The sequence below is a fragment of the Cherax quadricarinatus genome, chromosome 79, assembly GCF_038502225.1.
Source record: "Cherax quadricarinatus isolate ZL_2023a chromosome 79, ASM3850222v1, whole genome shotgun sequence".
NCBI classification, from domain to species: Eukaryota; Metazoa; Arthropoda; class Malacostraca; order Decapoda; family Parastacidae; genus Cherax; species Cherax quadricarinatus.
In genome coordinates this window covers 5,910,752-5,936,350 of record NC_091370.1, presented here as the reverse complement: position 1 = coordinate 5,936,350, position 25,599 = coordinate 5,910,752, and the positions used below count along the sequence as shown (strand labels likewise).

Genomic DNA, 25,599 nt, shown 5'->3' with positions numbered 1-25,599 from the left:
GATTGTTCTATTGCAAAGTATACTTACCTGCTGAATTGTTATCTTCAGTGATGGTAGATAAAGGACCAGGAGAGTGATCTCTTGTGGTGCGGCGCTGATCTGTTCCACCAATAAAACTGAAAGAATTCTGAAGTTGAATCAGCTTCTCCCTCGTCTCGTTGACTTGACCTCGCCCAAGAAGGTCCATTACCAAGCCAATCTGTCCAGCCTTATCAAAATAAATTTCAATTACTTTTTTTTTTCAACAAGTTGGTCATCTCTGAGAGGCAGGGTGACCCAAAAAGAAAATAAATCCCCAAAAAGAAAATATTTTCAACATCATTCAACACTTTCACCTCACTCATACATAATAACTGTTTTTGTAGAGGCGCCCAGACACAACAGTTTAAAAGCATATAAAAATATATATAACATATCCCTCCAAACTGCCAATATCCTAAACCCCTCCTTTAAAGTCCAAGCATGATACTTCCCATTTCCAGTACTCAAGTCCAGCAATATAAAAATAACCAGTTTCCCTGAATCCCTTCACTAAATATTACCCTGCTCACACTCCAATAGCTCGTCAGGTCCCAAAAAACATTCATCTCCATTCACTCCTATCTAACACGCTCAAGCACGCTTGCTGGAAGTCCAAGGCCCCTCGTCCACAAAACCTCCTTTACCCCCCCTGCCTCCAACCTTTTCAAGGACGACCCCTACCCCGCTCTCCAAGTCATTCTACTTTGATCCATTCTCTCCAAATTACCAAACCAACTCACCAACCCCTCTTCAGCCCTGTGACTAATATACTTTTATTACCTCTACACCTCCTAATTTCCACACTCCGAATTTTCTACATAATATTTACACCACACAATGGAGGGAATATTTTGAGGAATTGTTAAATGTTGATGGAGATAGGGAAGCTGTGATTTCGTGTATAGGGCAAGGAGGAATAACATCTTGTAGGAGTGAGGAAGAGCCAGTTGTGAGTGTGGGGGAAGTTCGTGAGGCAGTAGGTAAAATGAAAGGGGGTAAGGCAGCTGGGATTGATGGGATAAAGATAGAAATGTTAAAAGCAGGTGGGGATATAGTTTTGGAGTGGTTGGTGCAATTATTTAATAAATGTATGGAAGACGGTAAGGTACCTAGGGATTGGCAGAGAGCATGCATAGTTCCTTTGTATAAAGGCAAAGGGGATAAAAGAGAGTGCAAAAATTATAGGGGGATAAGTCTGTTGAGTATACCTGGTAAAGTGTATGGTAGAGTTATAATTGAAAGAATTAAGAGTAAGACGGAAAATAGGATAGCAGATGAACAAGGAGGCTTTAGGAAAGGTAGGGGGTGTGTGGACCAGGTGTTTACAGTGAAACATATAAGTGAACAGTATTTAGATAAGGCTAAAGAGGTCTTTGTGGCATTTATGGATTTGGAAAAGGCGTATGACAGGGTGGATAGGGGGGCAATGTGGCAGATGTTGCAAGTGTATGGTGTAGGAGGTAGGTTACTGAAAGCAGTGAAGAGTTTTTACGAGGATAGTGAGGCTCAAGTTAGAGTATGTAGGAAAGAGGGAAATTTTTTCCCAGTAAAAGTAGGCCTTAGACAAGGATGTGTGATGTCACCGTGGTTGTTTAATATATTTATAGATGGGGTTGTAAGAGAAGTAAATGCGAGGGTCTTGGCAAGAGGCGTGGAGTTAAAAGATAAAGAATCACACACAAAGTGGGAGTTGTCACAGCTGCTCTTTGCTGATGACACTGTGCTCTTGGGAGATTCTGAAGAGAAGTTGCAGAGATTGGTGGATGAATTTGGTAGGGTGTGCAAAAGAAGAAAATTAAAGGTGAATACAGGAAAGAGTAAGGTTATGAGGATAACAAAAAGATTAGGTGATGAAAGATTGAATATCAGATTGGAGGGAGAGAGTATGGAGGAGGTGAACGTATTCAGATATTTGGGAGTGGACGTGTCAGCAGATGGGTCTATGAAAGATGAGGTGAATCATAGAATTGATGAGGGAAAAAGAGTGAGTGGTGCACTTAGGAGTCTGTGGAGACAAAGAACTTTGTCCTTGGAGGCAAAGAGGGGAATGTATGAGAGTATAGTTTTACCAACGCTCTTATATGGGTGTGAAGCATGGGTGATGAATGTTGCAGCGAGGAGAAGGCTGGAGGCAGTGGAGATGTCATGTCTGAGGGCAATGTGTGGTGTGAATATAATGCAGAGAATTCGTAGTTTGGAAGTTAGGAGGAGGTGCGGGATTACCAAAACTGTTGTCCACAGGGCTGAGGAAGGGTTGTTGAGGTGGTTCGGACATGTAGAGAGAATGGAGCGAAACAGAATGACTTCAAGAGTGTATCAGTCTGTAGTGGAAGGAAGGCGGGGTAGGGGTCGGCCTAGGAAAGGTTGGAGGGAGGGGGTAAAGGAGGTTTTGTGTGCGAGGGGCTTGGACTTCCAGCAGGCATGCGTGAGCGTGTTTGATAGGAGTGAATGGAGACAAATGGTTTTTAATACTTGACGTGCTGTTGGAGTGTGAGCAAAGTAACATTTATGAAGGGATTCAGGGAAACCGGCAGGCCGGACTTGAGTCCTGGAGATGGGAAGTACAGTGCCTGCACTCTGAAGGAGGGGTGTTAATGTTGCAGTTTAAAAACTGTAGTGTAAAGTACCCTTCTGGGAATCGGCCAGTGTGATAATAATAAAAAAAACAATGCCCTTAGACAGGACACCACTGCCTGCAACCGCCTCCTTGCTGCAGCATTTACAATCTAAGCTTCACACCCATGTAAGAGAGTTGGTACTACTATATTTTCATACATTCCTTTCTTTGCCTCCATAGACAACGTTTTTTGTCTCCACATATACCTCAACGCACCACTCACCTTTTTTCCTTCATCCATTCTATGGTTAACCTCATCCTTCATAAACCCATCCGCTGACATGTTAACTTCCAAATATCTGAAAGCATTCACTTCCTCCATACTCCCTCTCTCCAATGTGACATCCAATTTTTATCTAAATCATTTTGATACCCTCATCACCTTACTCTTATCTATGTTCACTTTCAACTTTCTACCTTTACACACCCTCCCAAACTTGTCTACTAACCTTTGCAACTTTTCTTTAGATCTTCCCTGGAGTTACCTGGAGAGAGTTCCGGGGGTCAACGCCGCCGCGGCCCGGTCTGTGACAAGGCCTCCTGGTGGATCAGAGCCTGATCAACCAGGCTGTTACTGCTGGCTGCACGCAAACCAACGTACGAGCCACAGCCCGGCTGGTCAGGAACCGACTTTAGGTGCTTGTCCAGTGCCAGCTTGAAGACTGCCAGGGGTCTGTTGGTAATCCCCCTTATGTATGCTGGGAGGCAGTTGAACAGTCTCGGGCTCCTGACACTTATTGTATGGTCTCTTAACATGCTAGTGACGCCCCTGCTTTTCATTGGGGGGATGTTGCATCGTCTGCCAAGTCTTTTGCTCTCGTAGTGAGTGATTTTTGTGTGCAAGTTCGGTACTAGTCCCTCTAGGATTTTCCAGTGGTATATAATCATGTATCTCTCCCGCCTGCGTTCCAGGGAATACAGGTTCACGAACCTCAAGCGCTCCCAATAATTGAGGTGTTTTATCTCCGTTATGCGCGCCGTGAAGGTTCTCTGTGCATTTTCTAGGTCAGCAATTTCACCTGCCTTGAAAGGTGCTGTTAGTGTGCAGCAATATTCCAGCCTAGATAGAACAAGTGACCTGAAGAGTGTCATCATGGGCTTGGCATCCCTAGTTTTGAAGGTTCTCATTATCCATCCTGTCATTTTTCTAAAAGATGCGATTGATACAATGTATGGTCCTTGAAGGTGAGATCCTCCTGCATGGTCACTCCCAGGTCTTTGACGTTGTTTCACTCTGTTTTGTGGCCAGAATTTGTTTTGTACTCTGATGAAGTTTTAATTTTCTCGTGTTTACCATATCTGAGTAATTGAAATTTCTCATCGTTGAACTTCATATTGTTTTCTGCAGCCCACTGAAAGATTTGGTTGATGTCCGCCTGGAGCCTTGCAGTGTCTGCAATGGAAGACACTGTCATGCAGATTCGGGTGTCATCTGCAAAGGAAAACACGGTGCTGTGGCTGACATCCTTGTCTATGTCAGATATGAGGATGAGGAACAAGATGGGAGCGAGTACTGTGCCTTGTGGAACAGAGCTTTTCACCGTAGCTGCCTCGGACTTTGCTCTGTTGACTACTATTACTCTGTGTTCTGTTAGCAAGGAAATTATAGATCCATCGACCGACTTTTCCTGTTATTCCTTTAGCACGCATTTTGTGCGCTATTACGCCATCGTCACACTTGTCGAAGGCTTTTGCAAAGTCTGTATATATTACATCTGCATTCTTTTTGTCTTCTAGTGCATCTAGGACCTTGTCGTAGTGATACAATAGTTGAGACAGACAGGAGCGACCTGTTCTAAACCCATGTTGCCCTGGGTTGTGTAGTTTATGGGTTTCGAGATGGGTGCTGATCTTGCTTCTTAGGACCCTTTCAAAGATTTTTATGATACGGGATGTTAATGCTATCAGTCTGTAGTTCTTTGCTATTGCTTTACTGCCCCCTTTGTGGAGTGGGGCTATGTCTGTTGTTTTTAGTAACTGTGGGACGACCCCCGTGTCCATGCTCCCTCTCCATAGGATGGTAAAAGCTCGTGATAGGGGCTTCTTGCAGTTCTTGATGAACACGGAGTTCCATGAGTCTGGCCCTGGGGCAGAGTGCATGGGCATGTCATTTATCGCCTGTTCGAAGTCATTTAGCGTCAGGATAACATCGGATATGCTTGTGTTAACCAAATTCTGTGGCTCTCTCATAAAAAATTCATTTTGATCTTCGACTCTCAGTCTGGTTAGCGGCTTGCTAAAAACTGAGTCATATTGGGACTTGAGTAGCTCACTCATTTCCTTGCTGTCATCTTTGTAGGACCCATCTTGTTTAAGTAGGGGCCCAATACTGGATGTTGTTCTCGACTTTGATTTGGCATAGGAGAAGAACTACTTTGGGTTTCTTTCGATTTCATTTATGGCTTTTAGTTCTTCCCGCGATTCCTGACTCCTATGAGATTCCTTTAGCTTAAGTTCGATGCTTGCTATTTCTCTGACCAGTGTCTCCCTACGCATTTCAGATATATTGACCTCTTTTAGCTGCTCTGTTATTATTTCCGTCGCCTGTAAAGGGAGCGCCTGTCTCTTTCTATTTTACATCTACTCCTCCTTTTTATTAGAGGAATAAGCCTTGTGCATACATCGAGTGTACCGAGTTAATCTGTTCTAGGCATAAGTTGGGGTCTGTGTTGCTTAGTATATCTTCCCAGCTTATATCGGTTAGGACTTGCTTTACTTGGTCCCACTTTATGTTTTTGTTATTGAAGTTGAATTTGGTGAATGCTCCCTCGTGACTAATCTCATTATGTCGGTCTGGGGCTCCACGCATACATGTCTGAACCTCAATTATGTTGTGATCTGAGTATATTGTTTTTGATATGGTGACATTTCGTATCAGATCATCACTGTTAGTGAAGATGAGGTCTAGTGTATTCTCCAGTCTAGTAGGCTCTATTATTTGCTAGTTTAAATTGAATTTTGTGCAGAGATTTAAAAGCTCGTGAGAGTTTTCATCAGAGCTGCCTCCTGGTGTTATTACTGCAACAATATTATTTGCTATATTCCTCCATTTTAGGTGCCTTAAGTTGAAATCCCCCAGGAGCAAGATGTTGGGTGCAGGAGCTGGAAGATTTTCCAGACAGTGGTCAATTTTTAACAGCTGTTCCTGGAATTGCTGGGATGTTGCATCCGGAGGCTTGTAGACTACCACAATGACTAGGTTTTGGTTCTCGATCTTTACTGCTAAAACTTCCACTACATCATTTGAGGCATTAAGCAGTTCTGTGCAAACAAGTGACTCTGCAATGTACAGGCCAACCCCCCCCTTTTGCCTGTTCACTCTGTCGCATCTGTATAGGTTGTAACCTGGGATCCATATTTCGTTGTCCAAGTGATCCTTTATGTGGGTCTCAGTGAAAGCCGCGAACATTGCCTTTGCCTCTGCAAGCAGTCCACGGATGAAAGGTATTTTGTTGTTTGTTGCTGGCTTTAGACCCTGTATATTTGCAAAGAAGAATGTCATCGGACTGGTGGTATTGTTGGTACTGGGGGGGGATTTTTTTTCCGGCATTAATATCTGTATCTGTTGGTTTGGAGTGGAGGCCATCGACTGTGGTTCCACTCCAGGAATGACTAGGATTTGGTGTACGATTTCTGCCATTTTCTGCCAGTTTTTTTCCTTCCTGGCACTAAAAAACCCCTCCCTCTTGAGTGGCTGTGGCTACCCAGGTTTTCCCATGGCCTGGATGTTTTGTATCTTTTTGTCCCCTTTAGATGGTGTGCCTGGGAATTTAAGTTATAGCACAGTCTTTCCTGTACTGAAGAGGTACACATTTCAGGGTGAAAAAGCTTACAGGAAGGGAGTTTGCATTTTCCTGTTGTCATATGGGCACGGCATTTTCTAGGGTGGTCATAGTTACACGTCCCATCTGTTTTTCCAGATTTCCCATGCCTGCAGATACCAAGTGCATAGTATGTGCACAGGCTTGGTTTCAGTTTGCCTTGGGTTTCTGTGTCTGTATTCCCTGTTGGTGCATGTTTACCTGTCTTATTCCTATCCTCCCTAGCACCAACAATGGAGCTCCCACCAGTTGTTTTTGGTAATATATCCTCACTATTTCTAGTGTAGTCCTCTTGTTTGCTATTTCCTGTGGTATTTCTAGTTTGCAATATTGGTTTTATCTTATCTTTGACTACACTTTGTTTCCCCACTACGGCTCCTGTCTCCCATGAGGTCATTTATATGCATTCCTTCCTGTATATAATTCCCGAATACCTGGGCAAAATCTCCAGCTTCACCATTACTGTCTCCCAGGACAGCACCTCCAGCTTCACCATTACTGTCTACCAGGACAGCACTATCAGCCCCACATTTACTGACTACCATTATCACCACCACTCACCTCATTTTCAAATTTTCAGCTTAAATGCTTTGAGACAACCCATAAGAAATTCCCACAGCACTTGCAATGTCCTGGATACCCTGTTGTCAATCTTCTTGAACAGTTTTCCTCACACTGTCAATGTTGACATCTGTTTTTGACACTGATGAATGACCAGTGTTTATCACCTTTAATCAATGTTCATCCTGCTTTGAATCAAGGAAACCATTCAAGTGTCTAACCCATTGCTTCGTCACCAAATGCTTGGAGCATTTTGAGAGTTTCACTACCCAAAACTAGGGAGGCCAAGCCCATGATGACACTCTTCAGGTCACTTATTCTATCTAGGCTGGAATATTGCTGCACACTAACAGCACCTTTCAAGGCAGGTGAAATTGCTGACCTAGAAAATGTACAGAGAACCTTCACCGCGCGCATAACGGAGATAAAACACCTCAATTACTGGGAGCGCTTGAGGTTCCTAAACCTGCATTCCCTGGAACGCAGGCAGGAGAGATACATGATTATATACACCTGGAAAATCCTAGAGGGACTAGTACCGAACTTGCACACGAAAATTACTCGCTACGAAAGCAAAAGAGTTGGCAGACGATGCAACATCCCCCCAATGAAAAGCAGGCGTGTCACTAGCACATTAAGAGACCATACAATAAGTGTCAGGGGCCCGAGACTGTTCAACTGCCTCCCAGCATACATAAGGGGGATTATCAACAGACCCCTGGCAGTCTTCAAGCTGGCACTGGACAAGCACCTAAAGTCGGTTCCTGACCAGCCGGGCTGTGGCTCGTACGTTGGTTTGCGTGCAGCCAGCAGTAACAGCCTGGTTGATCAGGCTCTGATCCACCAGGAGGCCTGGTCACAGACCGGGCCGCAGGGGCATTGACCCCCGGAACTCTCTCCAGGTAAACCCGTTTTGCCAAACTTGAAACAGAATTTCACACACATGCTATTCTTTCTTTTAAAGATTCCATTGTTACACAGAAAAAAAAATGCACTAAGACAACAGAAAGTGCCCATCTAACAAACAGAATGACCAACAGCACTGTAATGGTGGCCCCATGGCCTTCATATGGCGAGGGTCAGGGTTCAATTCCCGGCGAGGGTAGAAACACTGGGTGTGTTTCCTTACACTGGTTGTGTGTTCCCCATCAGTAAAATGGGTACCTGGGTGTTAGTTGACTGGTGTGGGTCACATCCTGGGACAAAACTGACCTAATTTGCCCAAAATGCTCTGCATAGCAAGGGCCTTTCTATATACAGTGGTCCCTCAATAATCGTCCGGCCTGAAAGTCGTCCATTTCGGAAATAGTCCTGTTTTTTCGTCAAAATATTGGCTCGCAAATGGTCCGGTAACTCGCTAATAGTCCTCATAGTCCTTCGTCTTGGACGCGTACTCACGCTCTGAACCGCCTCGGCCTTTCCTTCCCAGCCAGTGTGCCATTGTTTACCAGTGAGTGACGGTCCCCTCACATGCTCCTACGAAATATTTCATAATATTCCATTGATTTTAGTGCTTGCAAGTGCTAAATAAGCTACCATGGCTCCAAATAAAGCTTCTAGTGCCAGCCTTTTGGTAAAGAATGTGAGAAACACATAATTTATGAAAAAGTTTGTAGAAAAATACAAAGATGGTGGTGGTAGAGTGGAAGCAGTTGTGATAGTGGTTGATGAACATAAGAAAGGAGGATCACTGCAGCAGGCCTGTTGGCCCATGCTCGGCAGGTCCTTTACAATTCATCCCACTAACGAAACATTTTCCCAACCCAGTCCTCAATGCTACCCAAGAAATAAGCTCTGATAACTCTATCCACTCATTTGGGACTTGCAAATGAGTAGATAGTTATCAGAGCTTATTTCTTGGGTAGCATTGAGAACTGGGTTGGGACAATGTTTCGTTAGTGGGATGAATTGTAAAGGACCTGCCGAGCATGGGCCAACAGGCCTGCTGCAGTGATCCTCCTTTCTTATGTTCTTATATTCTTATGTTCATCAACCACTATCACAACTGCTTCCACTCTACCACCACCATCTTTGTATTTTTCTACAAACTTTTTCATAAATTATGTGTTTCTCACATTCTTTACCAAGGGCTGGCACTAGAAGCTTTCTTTGGTGGTAGTAATGGTGGTAGAAGGTAGTAGTGATGATGGTAATAGTTGTAATAGTGGTAGAAGGTCATAGTGATGGTGGTAGAGGGTTCCTTCTTCAGTGATTCAGCGATTCTACCAACTCCTCCAATATTGTTGGAGTTATATAGGGCTACAAAAACCACCGCCGCCTCACCACCATTATGGACGGCTTACACTCAGTGGCCCTTATATACCCAACAACAACACAACACCTCTCGTGACATACGTAATGACTTATTTTATTCATTCTAGAGTATATTCCATGTTTCTATGTTATTAATATTGTTTATTATGTCATATTAGTTGAATTGTGATAGATAAATAAGTCATAGAGTTGATATTAGTGTCATTCTCCAACAATAAACTTGCCATCCCTCCCTCACAAACAAATAGCCAGTAAAAACAACAATGGAAGAACACTGCAGGTCTACTGGCCCATACAAGGCAGGTCCTTATCAAAATGACCTCCACCCAAAGCTACCCAAGAATTTACTCCCGTACCCAATGACACAAATCAAACTCAGCTCCTCCAACTCGTATATTTGTCCAATCTCTTCTTGAAGCTACCCAAGGTCCTAGCCTCAATCACCCTACTGGTAAGTGTGATGTTAAATAAGAACTTAAGAAAGTAGGATCACTGGAACAGGCCTGCTGGCCCATACTAGGCCGGTCCTTCACAAATCCAACCCACTAACAGAACAAATGCTACCCATGCAATAAACTCAGGTGCAAGTCCAACTCAAATCCAACCCCTTTCACTCGTGTATTTATCCAACCTAAATTTGAAACTACCCAAGCCATAGCTTTTAGAACATTGGAAAGGAGGAACACTGCAATAAGCCTGTTGGCCCATACTAGGCTGGTCCTTCACAAATCCAACCCACTAACAGAACAAATGCTACCCAAGCAATAAGCTCATGTGCAAGTCCGACTCAAATCCAACCCCTTTCACTCGTGTATTTATCCAACCTAAATTTTAAACTACCCAATGTTTTAGCTTCCATCACCCTACTAGGCAGACCGTTCCACTCATCAACTACCCCTATTACCAATGTTCATTTATACATTTCATTAGTGCCCTAGAGTCCTTATGGAGAGGGATTCCCCTTCCAAATAACCTCTCTTCCCTCTCTCCTCCTCCCCATCTTCCATTCATCAACAACAGTCTTCAATAAAGGTAACTGTCATGTTGAATGTTCATTCTTTTGTGCATGTAAATCTATCTTTTAGGTAAAAAAAAAAAAAATGTTGTTGATACTTCTAGGTGTCTGGAACGAATTAATTTGATTTACATTATTTCTTAGGGGAAAATTGATTCGAAAATCGTCCATTTCGATAATAGTCCCACTTCCAGGAATGGATTATGGACGATTATTGAGGGACCACTGTAGTAGTATGTCACTGATGTCAGCTAGGCCTGTATACCTTGTACGTGTACTTGTAAAAAGTTTTTTTTTTTATGAACACACTGGCCGTTTCCCACCATGGTAGGGTGGCCCAAAAAAGAAAAACTTTCACCATCATTCACTCCATCACTGTCTTGCAAGAGGTGCACTTACACTACAGTTATATAACTGCAACATTAACACCCCTCCTTCAGAGTGCAGGCACAGTATTTCCCATCACCAGGACTCAAGTCTGGCCTGCCGGTTTCACTGAATCCTCCATAAATATTACCCTGCTTACACTCCAACAGCACATCAAGTCCTAAAAACCATTTGTCTCCATTCGCTCCTAACACGCTCACGAATGTTCGCAGAAAGTCCTAGCCCCTCGCACACAAAACCTCCTTTACCCCCTCCCTCCAACCTTTCCTAGACCGAACTCTACCTCACCTTCCCTCCACTACAGATTTATACACTCTTAAAGTCATTCTATTTTGTTCCACCCTCTCTACATGTCCGAACCACCTCAACAACCCCTCCTCAGCCTTCTGGATAACAGTTTTGGTAATCTCACACCACCTCCTAATTTCCAAACTATGAATTCTCTGCATTATATTCACACCACAAATTGCCCTCAGACAACATCTCCACTGCCTCCAGCCTTCTCCTTGTTGCAACATTCACCACCCGTGCTTCACACCCATATAAGAGCATTTGTATAACTATACTCTCATACATTCCCCAATTGCTTTCGTGAACAAAGTTCTCTGTCTCCACAGACTCTTCAGTGCACCACTCACCTATTTCCCTCTCATCAATTCTATGATTCACCTCATCTTTCACAGACCCATCTGCTGACATGTCCACTCCTAAATATCTGAATACATTCACCTCCTCTATACTCTCTCCCTCCAATCTGATATCCAATCTTTTGTTACCTAATTTTTTTATCACCTCACTCTTTCCTGTATTCGTTTTTAATTTTCTTCTTTTACATACCCTACCAAACTCATCCACCAACCTCTGCAACTTCTCTTCAGAATCTCCCAAAAGCAGTGTCGTCAGCAAAGAGCAACAATAATTCACAAAGGTGTGTACTACTCAGAGTGAGCTATGCCACAGCCATATTTTATCCAGGAAACGCACCAAAATTCAGGTATTGGAACTTTTTGATAGCACCTATTATATGTACAAAATACAGAAGTGTAATTTATTAGGAGATAATTTTTTTTCAGCTGATGTAAACTACAGCCCATAAAAGTAGCAAAGGTATTGCTGTAAATATTTTGGTAGCAACAGCATGGTCTCCCATGACAGTACTATTGAACCTGATATTGTTTTTATAAGTTTTTCTACTCTTGTAGCCTGCTTGATGCACCATAATGTTTACAGCCACTATTAAAGGTTATTCCATAAAACCTTAGTAAAAATAAATTATTATTTAACCTTACCAGAAAATTCTATACCTTATGAAGCTATAAAGGTTTGAAACTCCTAATTTAAAATAACTACATGCTCAGTTATTACTGTTAGGGTCACTTCTCTTTTCCACCTTTACCAAAATTCTCCTAGACTACTGTCCTACATCCAGTGATGTACATACAGGATACAAACAGCCCAAAACTCAAACAATTATTTAAGTGTATTTATGTAAGTGCTTTTGTAAGTGTATTTTTGGGGTCTGAAAAGGATTAATCTAATTTACATTATTCCTTATGGGAACAAATGCGTTTGGTATCGGCACTTGAACAGCCTTCTGGAACGAAATAAATTCATATCCCGAGGTACCACGTATTTTGTTAAGGCTTGAGTGAACATAAGAACATAAGAAAGGAGGAACACTGCAGCAGGCCTGTTGGCCCATACTAGGCAGGTCCTTTACAATTCATCCCACTAACAAACATTTGACCAACCCAATTTTCAATGCTACCCAAGAAATAAGCTCTGATGTGCAAGTCCCACTCAAATCCAACCCCTCCCACTCATGTACTTATCCAACCTAAATTTGAAACTACCCAAAGTCCTAGCCTCAATAACCCAACTAGGTAGACTGTTCCACTCATCAACTACCCTATTTCTAAACCAATACTTTCCTATGTTCTTTCTAAATCTAAACTTATCTAATTTAAATCCATTACTGCGGGTTCTCTCTTGGAGAGATATCCTCAAGACCTTGTTAATATCCCCTTTATTAATACCTATCTTCCACTTATACACTTCGATCAGGTCTCCCCTCATTCTTCGTCTAACAAGTGAATGTAATTTAAGAGTCTTCAATCTTTCTTCATAAGGAAGATTTCTAATGCTATGTATTAATTTAGTCATCCTACGCTGAATGTTTTCTAACAAATTTATGTCCATTCTGTAATATGGAGACCAGAATTGAGCTGCATAATCTAGGTGAGGCCTTACTAATGATGTATAAAGCTGCAGTATGACCTCTGGACTTCTGTTGCTTACACTTCTTGATATAAATCCCAGTAATCTATTTACCTTATTACATACGCTTAGGCATTGCTGTCTTGGTTTAAGGTTACTGCTTACCATAACCCCCAAGTCCTTTTCGCAATCTGTATGGCTAAGTTCTACATTATTTAACTTATAAGTGCTAGGGTTATGGACACTCCCGAGCTTCAGAACCTTGCATTTATCTACATTGAACTGCATCTGCCACTTTTCTGACCAAGAGTAGTTTGTCTAAATCTTTCTGAAGTTCCCTAACATCTACGTTTAAATCAATTATCCTACCTATCTTTGTGTCATCGGCGAATTTGCTCATATCACTAGTAATTCCTTCATCAAGATCATTGATATATATTATAAACAACAACGGGCCCAAGACTGATCCCTGTGGAACGCCACTTGTTACTGATCCCCACTCGGATTTAACCCCATTTATGGACACTCTCTGCTTCCTGTCTGTGAGCCATGATTCGATCCACGAGAGCACCCTTCCCCCAATGCCATGAGCTGCTACTTTCTTCAACAGTCTTTGGTGCGGAACTCTATCAAATGCCTTACTAAAATCTAAGTATATAATATCAAATTCTTTATCGTGGTCAACAGCCTCAAAAGCTTTACTGAAGAAAGTTAATAAATTAGTTAGACAAGACCGGCCTCTTGTGAATCCATGCTGAGTATCAATAATCAAGCTATGCTTATCGAGATGGCTTCTTATAATCTGAGCTATAACTGACTAGTAATTTGCCTACAATTGAGGTCAGGCTTATTGGGCGGTAATTTGACGGTAACGACTTGTCACCTGTTTTAAAAATAGGAATTACATTAGCCATCTTCCACATATCAGACACTACACCTGTTTGAAGAGATAAATTAAAAATATTAGTTAATGGTTCACAGACTTCCATTTTGCATTCCTTAAGAACCCTTGAAAAAACCTCTTCAGGACCCGGTGACTTATTTTGCTTCAGTCGGTCTATCTGCTTCACAACCATTTCACTAGTGACTGTGATGTTACATAATTTATCTTCTTCTGGCCCACTATAAAAATTAATTACCGGAATATTATTAGTGTCTTCCTGTGTAAAAACCGAGAGAAAATAATTATTTAAAATCGAGCACATTTCATTCTCTTTGTCAGTAAGATGCCCATAGTTATTTTTAAGGGGACCTATCTTATCTCTGACTTTTGTTCTATATACCTGGAAAAAACTTTTTGGGTTAGTTTTAGAATCCCTAGCAACTTTAATTTCATAGTCCCTTTTAGCTTTTCTTATCCCCTTTTTAATGTCCCTCTTAATGTCAATATATTGATTCATAAGATGACCCTCGCCTCTTTTGATACGCCTATAAATTCCTTTCTTAAGCCTTAGTAGATATTTCAGCCTATTATTCATCCATTTCGGGTCATTTCTATTAGATCTAATTTCTTTATAAGGGATAAACGTTCTTTGAGCAGCATGTATTGTGTTCAGAAAACTGTCATATTGATAGCTCTCTTCGTTACCCCAGTCAACAGATAAGTGTTCTCTAAGCCCATCGTAATCTGCTAAGCGAAAATCTGGGACTGTTACTGAGTTATCCCTACTATCATACTTCCATTCAATGCTAAATGTAATTGATTTGTGGTCGCTAGCACCCAGTTCCTCTGAAACTTCTAAATTATTAACAAGGGATTCATTGTTTGCCAGAACTAAGTCAAGCAGGTTATTACCCCTTGTAGGTTCTGTCACAAACTGCTTCAAAAAACAATCCTGAACTACTTCTAAGAAGTCGTATGATTCTAAATTCCCAGTCAAGAAATTCCAATCAATATGACTAAAGTTAAAGTCTCCTAGAATTACTAGCAAGTGTGTAATATTAAGATAAGCTACTTACCAAATCATTCTTTTCATTTTCTACAGAGATTCTTTTAGATTTCTCAACATCGAGCAAGTGTCGAGCATTTCTGAGTTTCATCTCCAAAGATTTGATCTCTTTCTGATGCTGCAAGGTTTGTTGTTGTAAACGCTGGACTTCAGCCTCTAAATTTTTTATATGAATGTGATATTGCTCTTGACCTTCCACAAATTCCAGGAATTCTAAAGAAATGAAAGCAAATTCACTGATAAATGCCAAGCACTGCATATACATCTATGGCTAATCAAGGAATTAAAATGAGTACATTGTTAATGTTACACAAATATATACTAACTGGCTGAGAATGTGAATACCAGAATTTATAATGCACATGTGATTTATATCACAAGTCTTAGGTAGTAGCTTGGTAGACAGCAACCACCCAAGGAGGTACTATCATCCTGCCAAGTGAGTGTGTAACTGAAGCCTTTAACTGTTTTACATGATGGGAGGATTACTGGTGTCTTTCTTCTGTCACACATACATACAGTATAAGATTTCAGGTACGTCTTGCCAAATTTACTTAGGTCATACTACACATGCATGTGCACGTAGAAGCATGTACACACACCCCTCTGGATTTTCTTCTCTTTTCTTACTAGTTCTTGTTCTTGTAATAATGTTGGTAGAATTACTGACAATGTGTAAAGGACACAAGTGCAACTAATGTGACATTTTTATTGTGGCAACGTTTCACTCTCCAGAATGACAAAGTTCCTGGAGAGCGAAATGTTGCCATAATAAAAATGTCACATTAGTTGCACTTGTGTCCTTTTACTTTACATAGTTCTAGTTATGGTTTATTTCCTCTTATCTCCTTGGGGATGTGGAACAGAATTCTTCCTCCATAAGCCATGCATGTTGTAAGAGGCGACTAAAATGCCAGGAGCAAAGGACTAGTAACTACTACTCCTGTATACATTACTATATTTATAGCAAGAAACTTTCATTTTTCTTTTTGGGCCACCCTGCTTGTGGGATACGGTCAGTGCGTTAAAAGTAAGAAGATTGTCACAAGTCCTAAATTAACCACATAACACATTTATCAAACAAGAAAATGCTTAATTTGCCTTACAGGCTTCGAAATTTTAAGTACATACTTTGTGGAATATGTAGTACTGTAAACTGAAATAAGCACTAGATTATTAAAAAAAAAAAAGCATACATGTCTGTTCTCTCTACAGAAGAGAATCTTCTGATCTGTAAACTTATGTACCATTCTGCATAATAAAGTGCATATATACAGGTACAGTAAAACACCCATTTTTCAGCAGCTTTGGCTCCTAGGCTTTACCAGTACGTACTAATATAAATTTTGGCAGACCAACAGAGGTCACATAATAGGTTTGCCAGGATGGGTTCTAGCCTGGGTCTTTCCATGTGGTGACCCGGCATATTAATTTCTGTACTTATAAAGAATGCTGCAGTGCTAAAACTCCCAGTGGTAAATTTTATAATTTTACTAGAAATGTGGAGCAAATCACAGAGGACGAAAAGTTGAGGGTTGTCAGGATTACTGTCAGTTTTAGAGTAAACTTTCATAACGGACCTGTGATATTACTGGGAGGCAGTGGCGGCTCGTCCATAGGAGATGCCGAGTTGCACTCCCCCCCCCCCCCCGAATGCTCAATGCCAGACATATGACTTCATCAATCTTACGCTAAAATAATTTGCAACTGACAAATATATTACAGGAAAAATCTGTTGTATGTTGTTTTCAATGTACAAGCGAATTTTTTTTTTTTTTTGGTTGAAACAAGACAAATTATTAAAAATAGAAGTCTGACGTGGTACGATAGTATAGGTACTACTGGTGGTACTTCTGGCAGCGAGAAGCTGCATTCGATGTAGCACACACCCAGTTACAATTGGAATGTTCATGCTGTGAGTATTTGCATTGTAACGCGTGGCCGGTATTGGTGACCATTTAAATTCTTTTCAATAGCGTTAAATTTAACTACCATTTGATAAACGATGGTAGTGGAAACTAGAGTAAACTCAGTGAAATATTCACAAAGTACTGTATTAACTTTTCACAGTTCGTTTTAAGTGAAAAAGTAAAGATATAAAAGAAAAAGGACAACATACACCAATTTTACCCATTCTACAAAAAAGTACAAGAAGGAGCACCGGTTTAGCGCCAATGTTTACCAGAAAAGTGAATGGCTTTGTGGCTGTGACAAAAAGAACACTATACTATTCTGTTTTCCATTCTTTCTATTTGGGGGGAGACTCATGGACAAAAAGTGGCTTGACTGACTTGAGGCATTTACCACAAAAAGTAATGAAACATGAGCAGTCAACCAAGCATATAAATAGCATTACTGATTTGTCAATGCTGGGTAAAGTAAACAATGCAGCTCAAATTGATTCAGCATACAAGAATTTGATAGCAAAACACAATGAAGAGGTTGAAAAAAAAGAAATGTATTGCCCAAAATTATAAACTGCATACAAGTCTGTGGCAAATTTGAGCTCCCTCTCACAGGGCATGATGAAACCTCGAGCTCCAAAAATCCAGGTGTATTTCAAGACCTAGTTGATTTTGCCTGTAGTTTGAATTCTAGCTTAGATGCTCATATAAAAGTGTCTAAAGGAACATCAAAATCAATACAAAATGAACTTTTAGAATCTATATTAGAAATTTGCAAAAACAAAATTATTACTTTAATAATGTTTATTATGCTGTTCTATGAAGCATGCAGTCACGTAGTCACCCCCATTCTATTTTTTGACGAGCTGCCACTGCAGGGAGGGCATCTTGTACTTGAAGTTAAAACAAATAGGATTTTCTAATGAAGGTCTGCTGCTATAACACATTCTTTATGGCTATAGTATTAAATATTTAATCCAAAGGTGATCCATGTACTTTGATGTTCCTGTGTGTAATTTTTCATGCATCAAATAAAAATTCTTTAATTCACCTGACAATTCATATAATTCATCAATAGCCAGAGCTATTGACAAGTTACTCATATTCCTATTAACCCTAGCCATAGCTATGATTAACTGTTAACAAGATACTCTTAAAATAGTGTAAAAATCAAAGGATCACCACCAACTGCAGTGTAAAAAGTGTGAATTATATACAATGCCATCTGAGGCTGCCTAGAAAACTAGTCTATCAAAAAATTACTAATCCCATAATTGTGTATAGACAAAAAGAGGTGCCAGACCATCCATTGCCAGTAAATGTGTGTTGTACCTGTACATAATTATGCATGAAAGATGGCATGATAGGAGATGCAGAACATTCAAACTGCCTTGAAGAGATCTCAGCCTTTTTCCTTGAAGCAGTTTTATTTAATTCCCCGAGGCTATGGGTTCCCACCCCTGCACCTAGAGTACCCCATTGTGTAGCAATATTAAAAATTTCCAAATGATAAAGGAAAAGTAATTTATGAACATGCACAAGTAGATGCTGTGTTTTATTTGCAAACCACCACTTACTTTCCTCTGCTGGATCAGCAAGGACCTGCATGCATCTGATGAGGTCATCAAAATGGGCTGTTAATGACTCCATATTGCTCTTGATTTCTGATGATCCACCAATATTTCTGAAAACATGTTAAAATAAACCTTTTAGATGGCGAATAATAATGGTATATCCATATTAGAACAGCGCAGAATTTTTCCTACGAGCTAATGACCAAAAAATCAAACTTACTCTACACAGTATTACTGCAGTACAATAGAGTATTTTATCCTACTCCAAGCCAAATTAATTCAAAACTCTTTAACCTTTGACTGAGGCTCAACTAAAATTCAAGGAAAATTTATTATTAAGTATTTATTGTACTGTTACCTATAGTCTGCCAGATGTGTATATAATTTCAGGAGAATTGTGCACTTTGCAATAAAAGTATGAAACTTTATAGATGTGATTACTGGAACCCACTAGGGTTCTCACAACTCATGCCTCCATCAAGGATGTTTTTTGAAATGGTAGTTGCACACATACTCAAGTCAACAACATGACAGTAAGTAGATAATTATAGAAATGGTAATAATGATATTACTATATTAATAATTACAGTATAATTAACTCAAACAATTCTCACAATTTCACAACTGTTGGATTTTTAATTCTTGTCAATGTCAAAGGTCAAATTGTCAACACAAGCTACAACGAGGTAAGAAGCTCTACTTTCACTACAGTACTTCTCATTAGTGTCTTATTCTCTCTGGAATCAGATCAAAGTACAACTAATGACTGTCAAACAAGCTATGAGAATTAGTGTTCTATAAATGTGTCCTTGACATTTCAGCTAATCTTTGCAACTCGGCAATCTAGTACACTGAGAATGTTTGAGCAGTGTATTCACCATATTCGAACTGGGTGTTTTCACAGCTTTTATGTAGATAAAAGCCTTAGTTCAATAACTTCCCAAAATACAGTACATTATACAATACTGATAAGTTAATGAATAAGACATGTGCACCACTTGGGTATCTTTACTACCAAAACATTTCCCACACAAGACAGGCTGTGTAGGTGAAAATGATACCCAAATGGTGCACACATGTCTTATTCATCTACTTAAGATTTTGTTTGGATTCTTAACTCAGAGGGTTAGCCACCCAGGATAACCCAATAAATTAGTACATTGTTAGAGACTGTCAGTCTTATTTCTGATGGGAGTCATTAACTCTTACCCCTGAAGGGGAGAGATGTTCTTTGAAAACCGCTTGGTCAAGTGAACTTCTGCAATGGAAGATAAGATCAAAAAGTTTCCCCTCTTTTAAATACTCCTCAACAAATCAAGTCCAGGAACAGAGTACATATACCACTCTACTTAAAGATAACTGATTTTTCTAGGCTCTACATAGCCTCCCAAGCATAATATAAATTTGCCCAATGGTTCTGCAGCAATGATGGGACAATACTAAAATTTTTGCCAACACCAATACTCAATTTTTGGCAGATAACAATAACATGAAAATTAGCTCACCCCTATCCTGAAAGCACAAATACTGCATTATACCGAAGGGGGACCATAAACCCATAGGGATCATACAATACCTGGAGGAATGGGAGGCCATCAAATTCAACCCAAGGAGGGAACAGATCCAATTTCCTGGATCAATAGCTCCTCACAAGTACCAAGGAACATCCCATGAGGTGAATATACATTGTATTCATATATGTACTACACAGTACATGGAGAAAAGCAAAGTTTCTGACTTTTCAAATTACCATCAAGTTATTCACATGGCAGGTTCAACAACATATATTCATGAGTTTTGCAACAAAATGTTTAGGCTAGGTTAGGCTGGTTAGTTTTGAGCTTGCAAACAGTTTTTCCCATATAGACATATCATAGAACTCTTTACCAATAGGTAATTTCAATCTTCTAAGTGATCAACAACTTGGGAAAATCAGCGAGATCATTTTTTTTTACAAAATATTACAAACACTTGTCTTGTCAGTAATACCTAAAGACAGCTCCTCAGTTGATTCTGGAGATTTAGTAGTTTAAAATGTATAAAATTGGGTTAGTTTTTACTTTTCACATTATTTTGTTGTGCAAATTGTAAGAAACATAATTGGTTGGCAGTGTCCTCAGCTCGCAAACCGAAATACTAAGATCACTTCCCAGCACAATTAAAACATTAAGATAAAAGATGTGATTTATTGGGATTTTTAATCCAGTGTTAGCCACCCAGGATAACCCAAGAAATTCAGTGTGCCATCGAAGACTGTCTTATTTCCATCAGGGTCCTTCAATCTTGTCCCTCAGGATGCAACCCACACCAGTTGACAAACACTCGGGTACCTACTTACTGCTAAGTGAACATGGACAGCAGGTGTAAGGAAACATGCCCAACACTTCCACCTGTGTCAGGGATCAAACCATGGACACTCGTGTGTGAATTATTATTATAATCAAAAAGAAGCGCTAAGCCACAAGCCTCGCGTGTGAAGAGAAAGCACTGACAACCAAGTCATTAGGCATGTTAGGCAAGTTACCTTGAACCTGCTGCCTTTGTTCACCTAGCAGTAAGTAGATACCTGGGTGTTAGTAAACTAGAGTAGGTTGCATCCTGGGGAAACAAAATTAAAAGACCCCAAGGGAAATAAAACACAGTACGCAATTATATGAAATTATAATAAAGTTGGTAGAATTACCGACAATATGTAAAGTAAAAGGACACAAGTGCAACTAATGTGATATTTTATTGTGGCAACGTTTCGCTCTCCAGGAGCTTTATCAAGCCATTACAAACAATACAATACCCTCTGTGTCCATGTATTGTTTGTAATGGCTTGATAAAGCTCCTGGAGAGCGAAACGTTGCCACAATAAAATGTCACATTAGTTGAACTTGTGTCCTTTTACTTTACATATATGAAATTAACTGGGTTTTCCTGGGTGACTAACCCTCAGAGTCAAAAATCCAAACAAATCTCTTATTCTCTCTTCACCCCAGAATAATGTAATATAACTTAACCTTACTCTGCCATTGGTCTTTGTTCACAACTGTTGTGACTGTTCAGGCTGACGGGCCTCTCATCCTAAATATTTTAGCTAATATCTCCCAAAATAACAAACTGATTAAGAAATAACTGTTTATTCCAGTGTAGTTTCTATGTAGTTTAACAGAAAATAATTAAGAGTTCCGTCAAGCAGTCTTCAACTATAACTGCAATATTATCAAAGATCTTTAACATTGTAATAAAAAAATCAAACCTCAAAAATAAACCCAAAAGGATCATAAGCACCAACCACTTAACAGCTTGACAAAGCTCCTGGAGAGCGAAACGTTGCCACAATGAAATGTTGCATTAGTTGCACTTGTGTAGTTTTATTTAACGTTATTATACCTTACATCTAATGTCATATTACTTGGATCAGGAGCCAAGCGTCAAGGAGCCTCCCTTGAGGGTATATTAAAAACACACTTCCTCTAGTGGCTAATAAACTCACGAGGAAGCGCTAAAACCACAGGGACCATACATTCGTCCTCTACCTGCTTTGCAATTCTCAGATGACCGACATATATACATAAAATCCCCACACTACCACATACACTGGTGATACTCACATGCCCCAGGCTGCGAGGAGCAACAAACTTACTAAAGACAAACTCAAAGAGCAGTGAGTTATTCTTTCAACATAAAAGTAACATTGTTGACGACACCTCCACCGCCTCAGCACAACTTCATACCTTCCCGCTGACGTCTATAAACTTTCCACTGGTGAACCTTCCCTCACACTCGCCTCATAATACCAAAAATAGCATCATAAATATCAAATCCGAATTTTTATAGTGGAGATCCTGGCGACCAGAAGCGTATCGGATTCTCTTTGAATCCCTTTCTCCTGTACTCTATAGTCGTTACATTCAAACAGAAAATGGCGCCTGTACTCAGCGTAATTTAAAACGTCTAAATTCCAATTAATCACAAACTTGATAAAAGAAGAATATTCAAATATTCAAATTATAAGTACCACCTCAGTATGAAACAAACAAAAATATTCGCCTAACCCTGCGGGTTTTCCGTTTTTATAATTTATTCGCATATGATAAATAAGTAGAATTATTTCCAATTACTGCATTTGAAAAAATATATAACAATCAAAATGCCCATATATACAGAATATATTTCAGTAACAATGTAACTATTTAACAGGAGGAGCCAAGTGGAAATAATTCACACTGACTTTATTAAGCTACATTATATTAAGACTATTTAGGCCTCATACATAATATTAAACTTTTGTGATAAGTTCACGTAATAAATTATGTTATAACTTAACTTTATTAATTATGCACCCCATACCAATGGTGTGGGTGGAAGTTAAAATTACAGAGGCACATAATGGGTCCAAGAGCTGGAGTACCTCTGTAATACTAAACTACCGCCCACACCCTGGGTAGGGGGGGGAGCATAATAAAGATTGTAGATGAATGGTTCAGAGAACCGACATGTTGAATTAGACACATGTGCAACTCTTGGGTATTCTCCTCCCGTTCTTCAAGTTTCTCCTTTGTATGGACTGATGAAGCCACTGTGTGGCGAAACGTTTCCTCAATAAAGATACCCAAGAGCTGCACATGTGTCTAATTCAACAGCGTGTCGGTTCTCTGAACCATTCATCTACAATCCTGTCAGACACTGCAACTTCTTGGGATCTTAAATACTTGGGAATTCTTCACTTGGGCACGACCTACTTCCACATTGAACAAATGTGACACCACCTATGACTGCTGCACCTCTCCTGCCATACGGTTTATAAGCTGCTTCTCCGCTCATATGCCGTATTCTATTCAAGATTGATGGACTGACCACATCGACTCAAGGTTGAGGGACTGATTGCCTCATTCTCCTCCTGTTCTTCAAGTTTCTCCTTTGTATGGACTGATGAAGCCACTGTGTGGCGAAACGTTTCCTCAATAAAGATACCCAAGAGTTGCACATGTGTCTAATTCAACATAATAAAGATGTTTGACTAATTAAAGTTCGGTCGTAACATAATTTATTACGTGAACTTATCGGGAAAGTTTATGTATGAGGCCTAAATAAAGTCTTACTAACTTAATTTGCTGAATTACTTACCTTACTTTTACTTACCTTGTAACTTACTTTTGCTTGCCTTACTTACATTTACTTCTTTACTGTGGAAAATTGCATTTATCTGAATGTAACTAATTATGTACATAACAGTAAATGATAACAAATATAATTATTATTTATCAATGTTACAGAGACAAGTAGGAATTTGGGACACCTAGGTCGCAAAAAATGTCCCCCTTCGATACCTACCACTGTCATATCCACAAGTTGCTCTGGACCTATTAATTAAATGAAATATACATACACCAGGAATACTGGTAAATATATAAATTTGTGGACTGTATATTAAAAAATGATTATATATAAATTCACATATACATAACAGAAGGAAAATATATCTTAATATCACTCACCAATTTGACTGGATATTAAGTTGTATCATACTCAGAAAAACCTCACTAACTAAATTAATGAAAACACTGCTGGCCAGAATTATACACAAATCTAGAGAGCTTATCTGAGGTTCCTGGAGCTGTCTTGTCCAGTCGTCTGATATCTCAAGTTATGCAGGAATGCACATCCAACAATTTCGTCTCCTATTTGAGAGGTGTCAATCCAATTTTAACCTCTAAAGCATGAAAAATTCTTCCCATTATATTAACGTTGTATCCAATTCAAAACCAAGATGGCGAGTCTCCTACGCAGACGCAGGCTTTCCATTTTCTATGACATAAATATTATTAAATACAGTATGGCCATCTATTTACATATAAATACTGAATTTCTGGAAAATATATACAGTATTTCCCACATTTACTTTACTTACTTTGACTTGCTTTTTAACTAGCTAACTTTACTTACTTACTGTGGAAAATTGCATTTAGCTGAATGTATCATTATATACATAACAGTTTACCTGGAGTTTACCTGGAGAGAGTTCCGGGGGTCAACGCCCCCGCGGCCCGGTCTGTGACCAGGCCTCCTGGTGGATCAGAGCCTGATCAACCAGGCTGTTGCTGCTGGCTGCACGCAAACCAACGTACGAGCCACAGCCCGGTTGGTCAGGAACCGACTTTAGGTGCTTGTCCAGTGCCAGCTTGAAGACTGCCAGGGGTCTGTTGGTAATCCCCTTTATGTATACTGGGAGGCAGTTGAACAGTCTCGGGCCCCTGACACTTATTGTATGGTCTCTTAACGTGCTAGTGACACCCCTGCTTTTCATTGGGGGGATGTTGCATCGTCTGCCAAGTCTTTTGCTTTCTTAGTGAGTGATTTTCGTGTGCAAGTTCGGTACTAGTCCCTCTAGGATTTTCCAGGTGTATATAATCATGTATCTCTCCTGCCTGCGTTCCAGGGAATACAGGTTTAGGAGCCTCAAGCGCTCCCAGTAATTGAGGTGTTTTATCTCAGTTATGCGCACCGTGAAGGTTCTCTGTACATTTTCTAGGTCAGCAATTTCACCTGCCTTGAAATGTGCTGTTAGTGTGCAGCAATATTCCAGCCTAGATAGAACAAGTGACCTGAAGAGTGTCATCATGGGCTTGGCCTCCCTAGTTTTGAAGGTTCTCATTATCCATCCTGTCATTTTTCTAGCAGATGCGATTGAATGATAACAAATGATAACAAATTCTCACTACAGGCAGCACACTCCACCAATATTCAATACACTAAACCTACTCACCATACAAAACATCCATACTTATTACTGCACCTATTACATACATAGAACACTTAACTCTGATATTAACCCTCCCCTCAAACATCTCCTTGCCAACCTCAACAGAACACATGACCATAACACAAGGCACAGATCACTCTTTGATGTTCCTCGTGTTCATCTCACACTATGCAAAAACTCAATGCACATAAAAGGCCCTAAAATCTGGAATTCATTACCTGTAAATATAAAAGAAACACTTCCTGTTTATAAATTCAAGTCTCTACTCAAAGATCACTTACTCACCCAAAACCAAATAAATACTGAATAACTGAACCTTATAAATTGTATATCTTAAATGTTTCTCACAATTATATCACATAAATGTTAAACCTAAAACCCAATCTAACTTTATTATTTTTTAAATACACTACCTAACAGAATCCTTCATATGACCTGTCTTTGTAATACTCACTTGTGCTTTATAGTAATCTGTTTACATTAATGTTTTATCACTGACTTCATCATT

The 25,599-nt window shown here is 39.9% G+C and overlaps 1 protein-coding gene across 7 annotated transcripts in view; it reads right to left on the bottom strand.

Annotated features, from left to right (window-relative positions):
- Nucleotides 1–22,122, bottom strand: part of LOC128702753 (rac GTPase-activating protein 1) — a 73,979-nt gene extending 51,857 nt beyond the window's left edge. For 4 of the 7 annotated variants that reach the window (XM_070101855.1, XM_070101857.1, XM_070101858.1 and 1 more), the window contains exons 1-4: nucleotides 21,940–22,088; nucleotides 18,344–18,450; nucleotides 14,873–15,075; nucleotides 28–208 (exon numbers count right to left, since the gene is read on the bottom strand). In XM_070101855.1, coding sequence (XP_069957956.1) covers nucleotides 28–208; nucleotides 14,873–15,075; nucleotides 18,344–18,416 — 457 coding nt within the window. In that variant the 5' untranslated portion in view covers nucleotides 18,417–18,450; nucleotides 21,940–22,088. Of the gene's footprint in view, nucleotides 1–27; nucleotides 209–14,872; nucleotides 15,076–18,343; nucleotides 18,451–21,939 lie in introns of all 7 variants that reach the window. The other 3 variants (XM_070101856.1, XM_070101861.1, XM_070101860.1) reach the window with 3 other exon arrangements.
- Nucleotides 22,123–25,599: the final 3,477 nt, after the last annotated feature.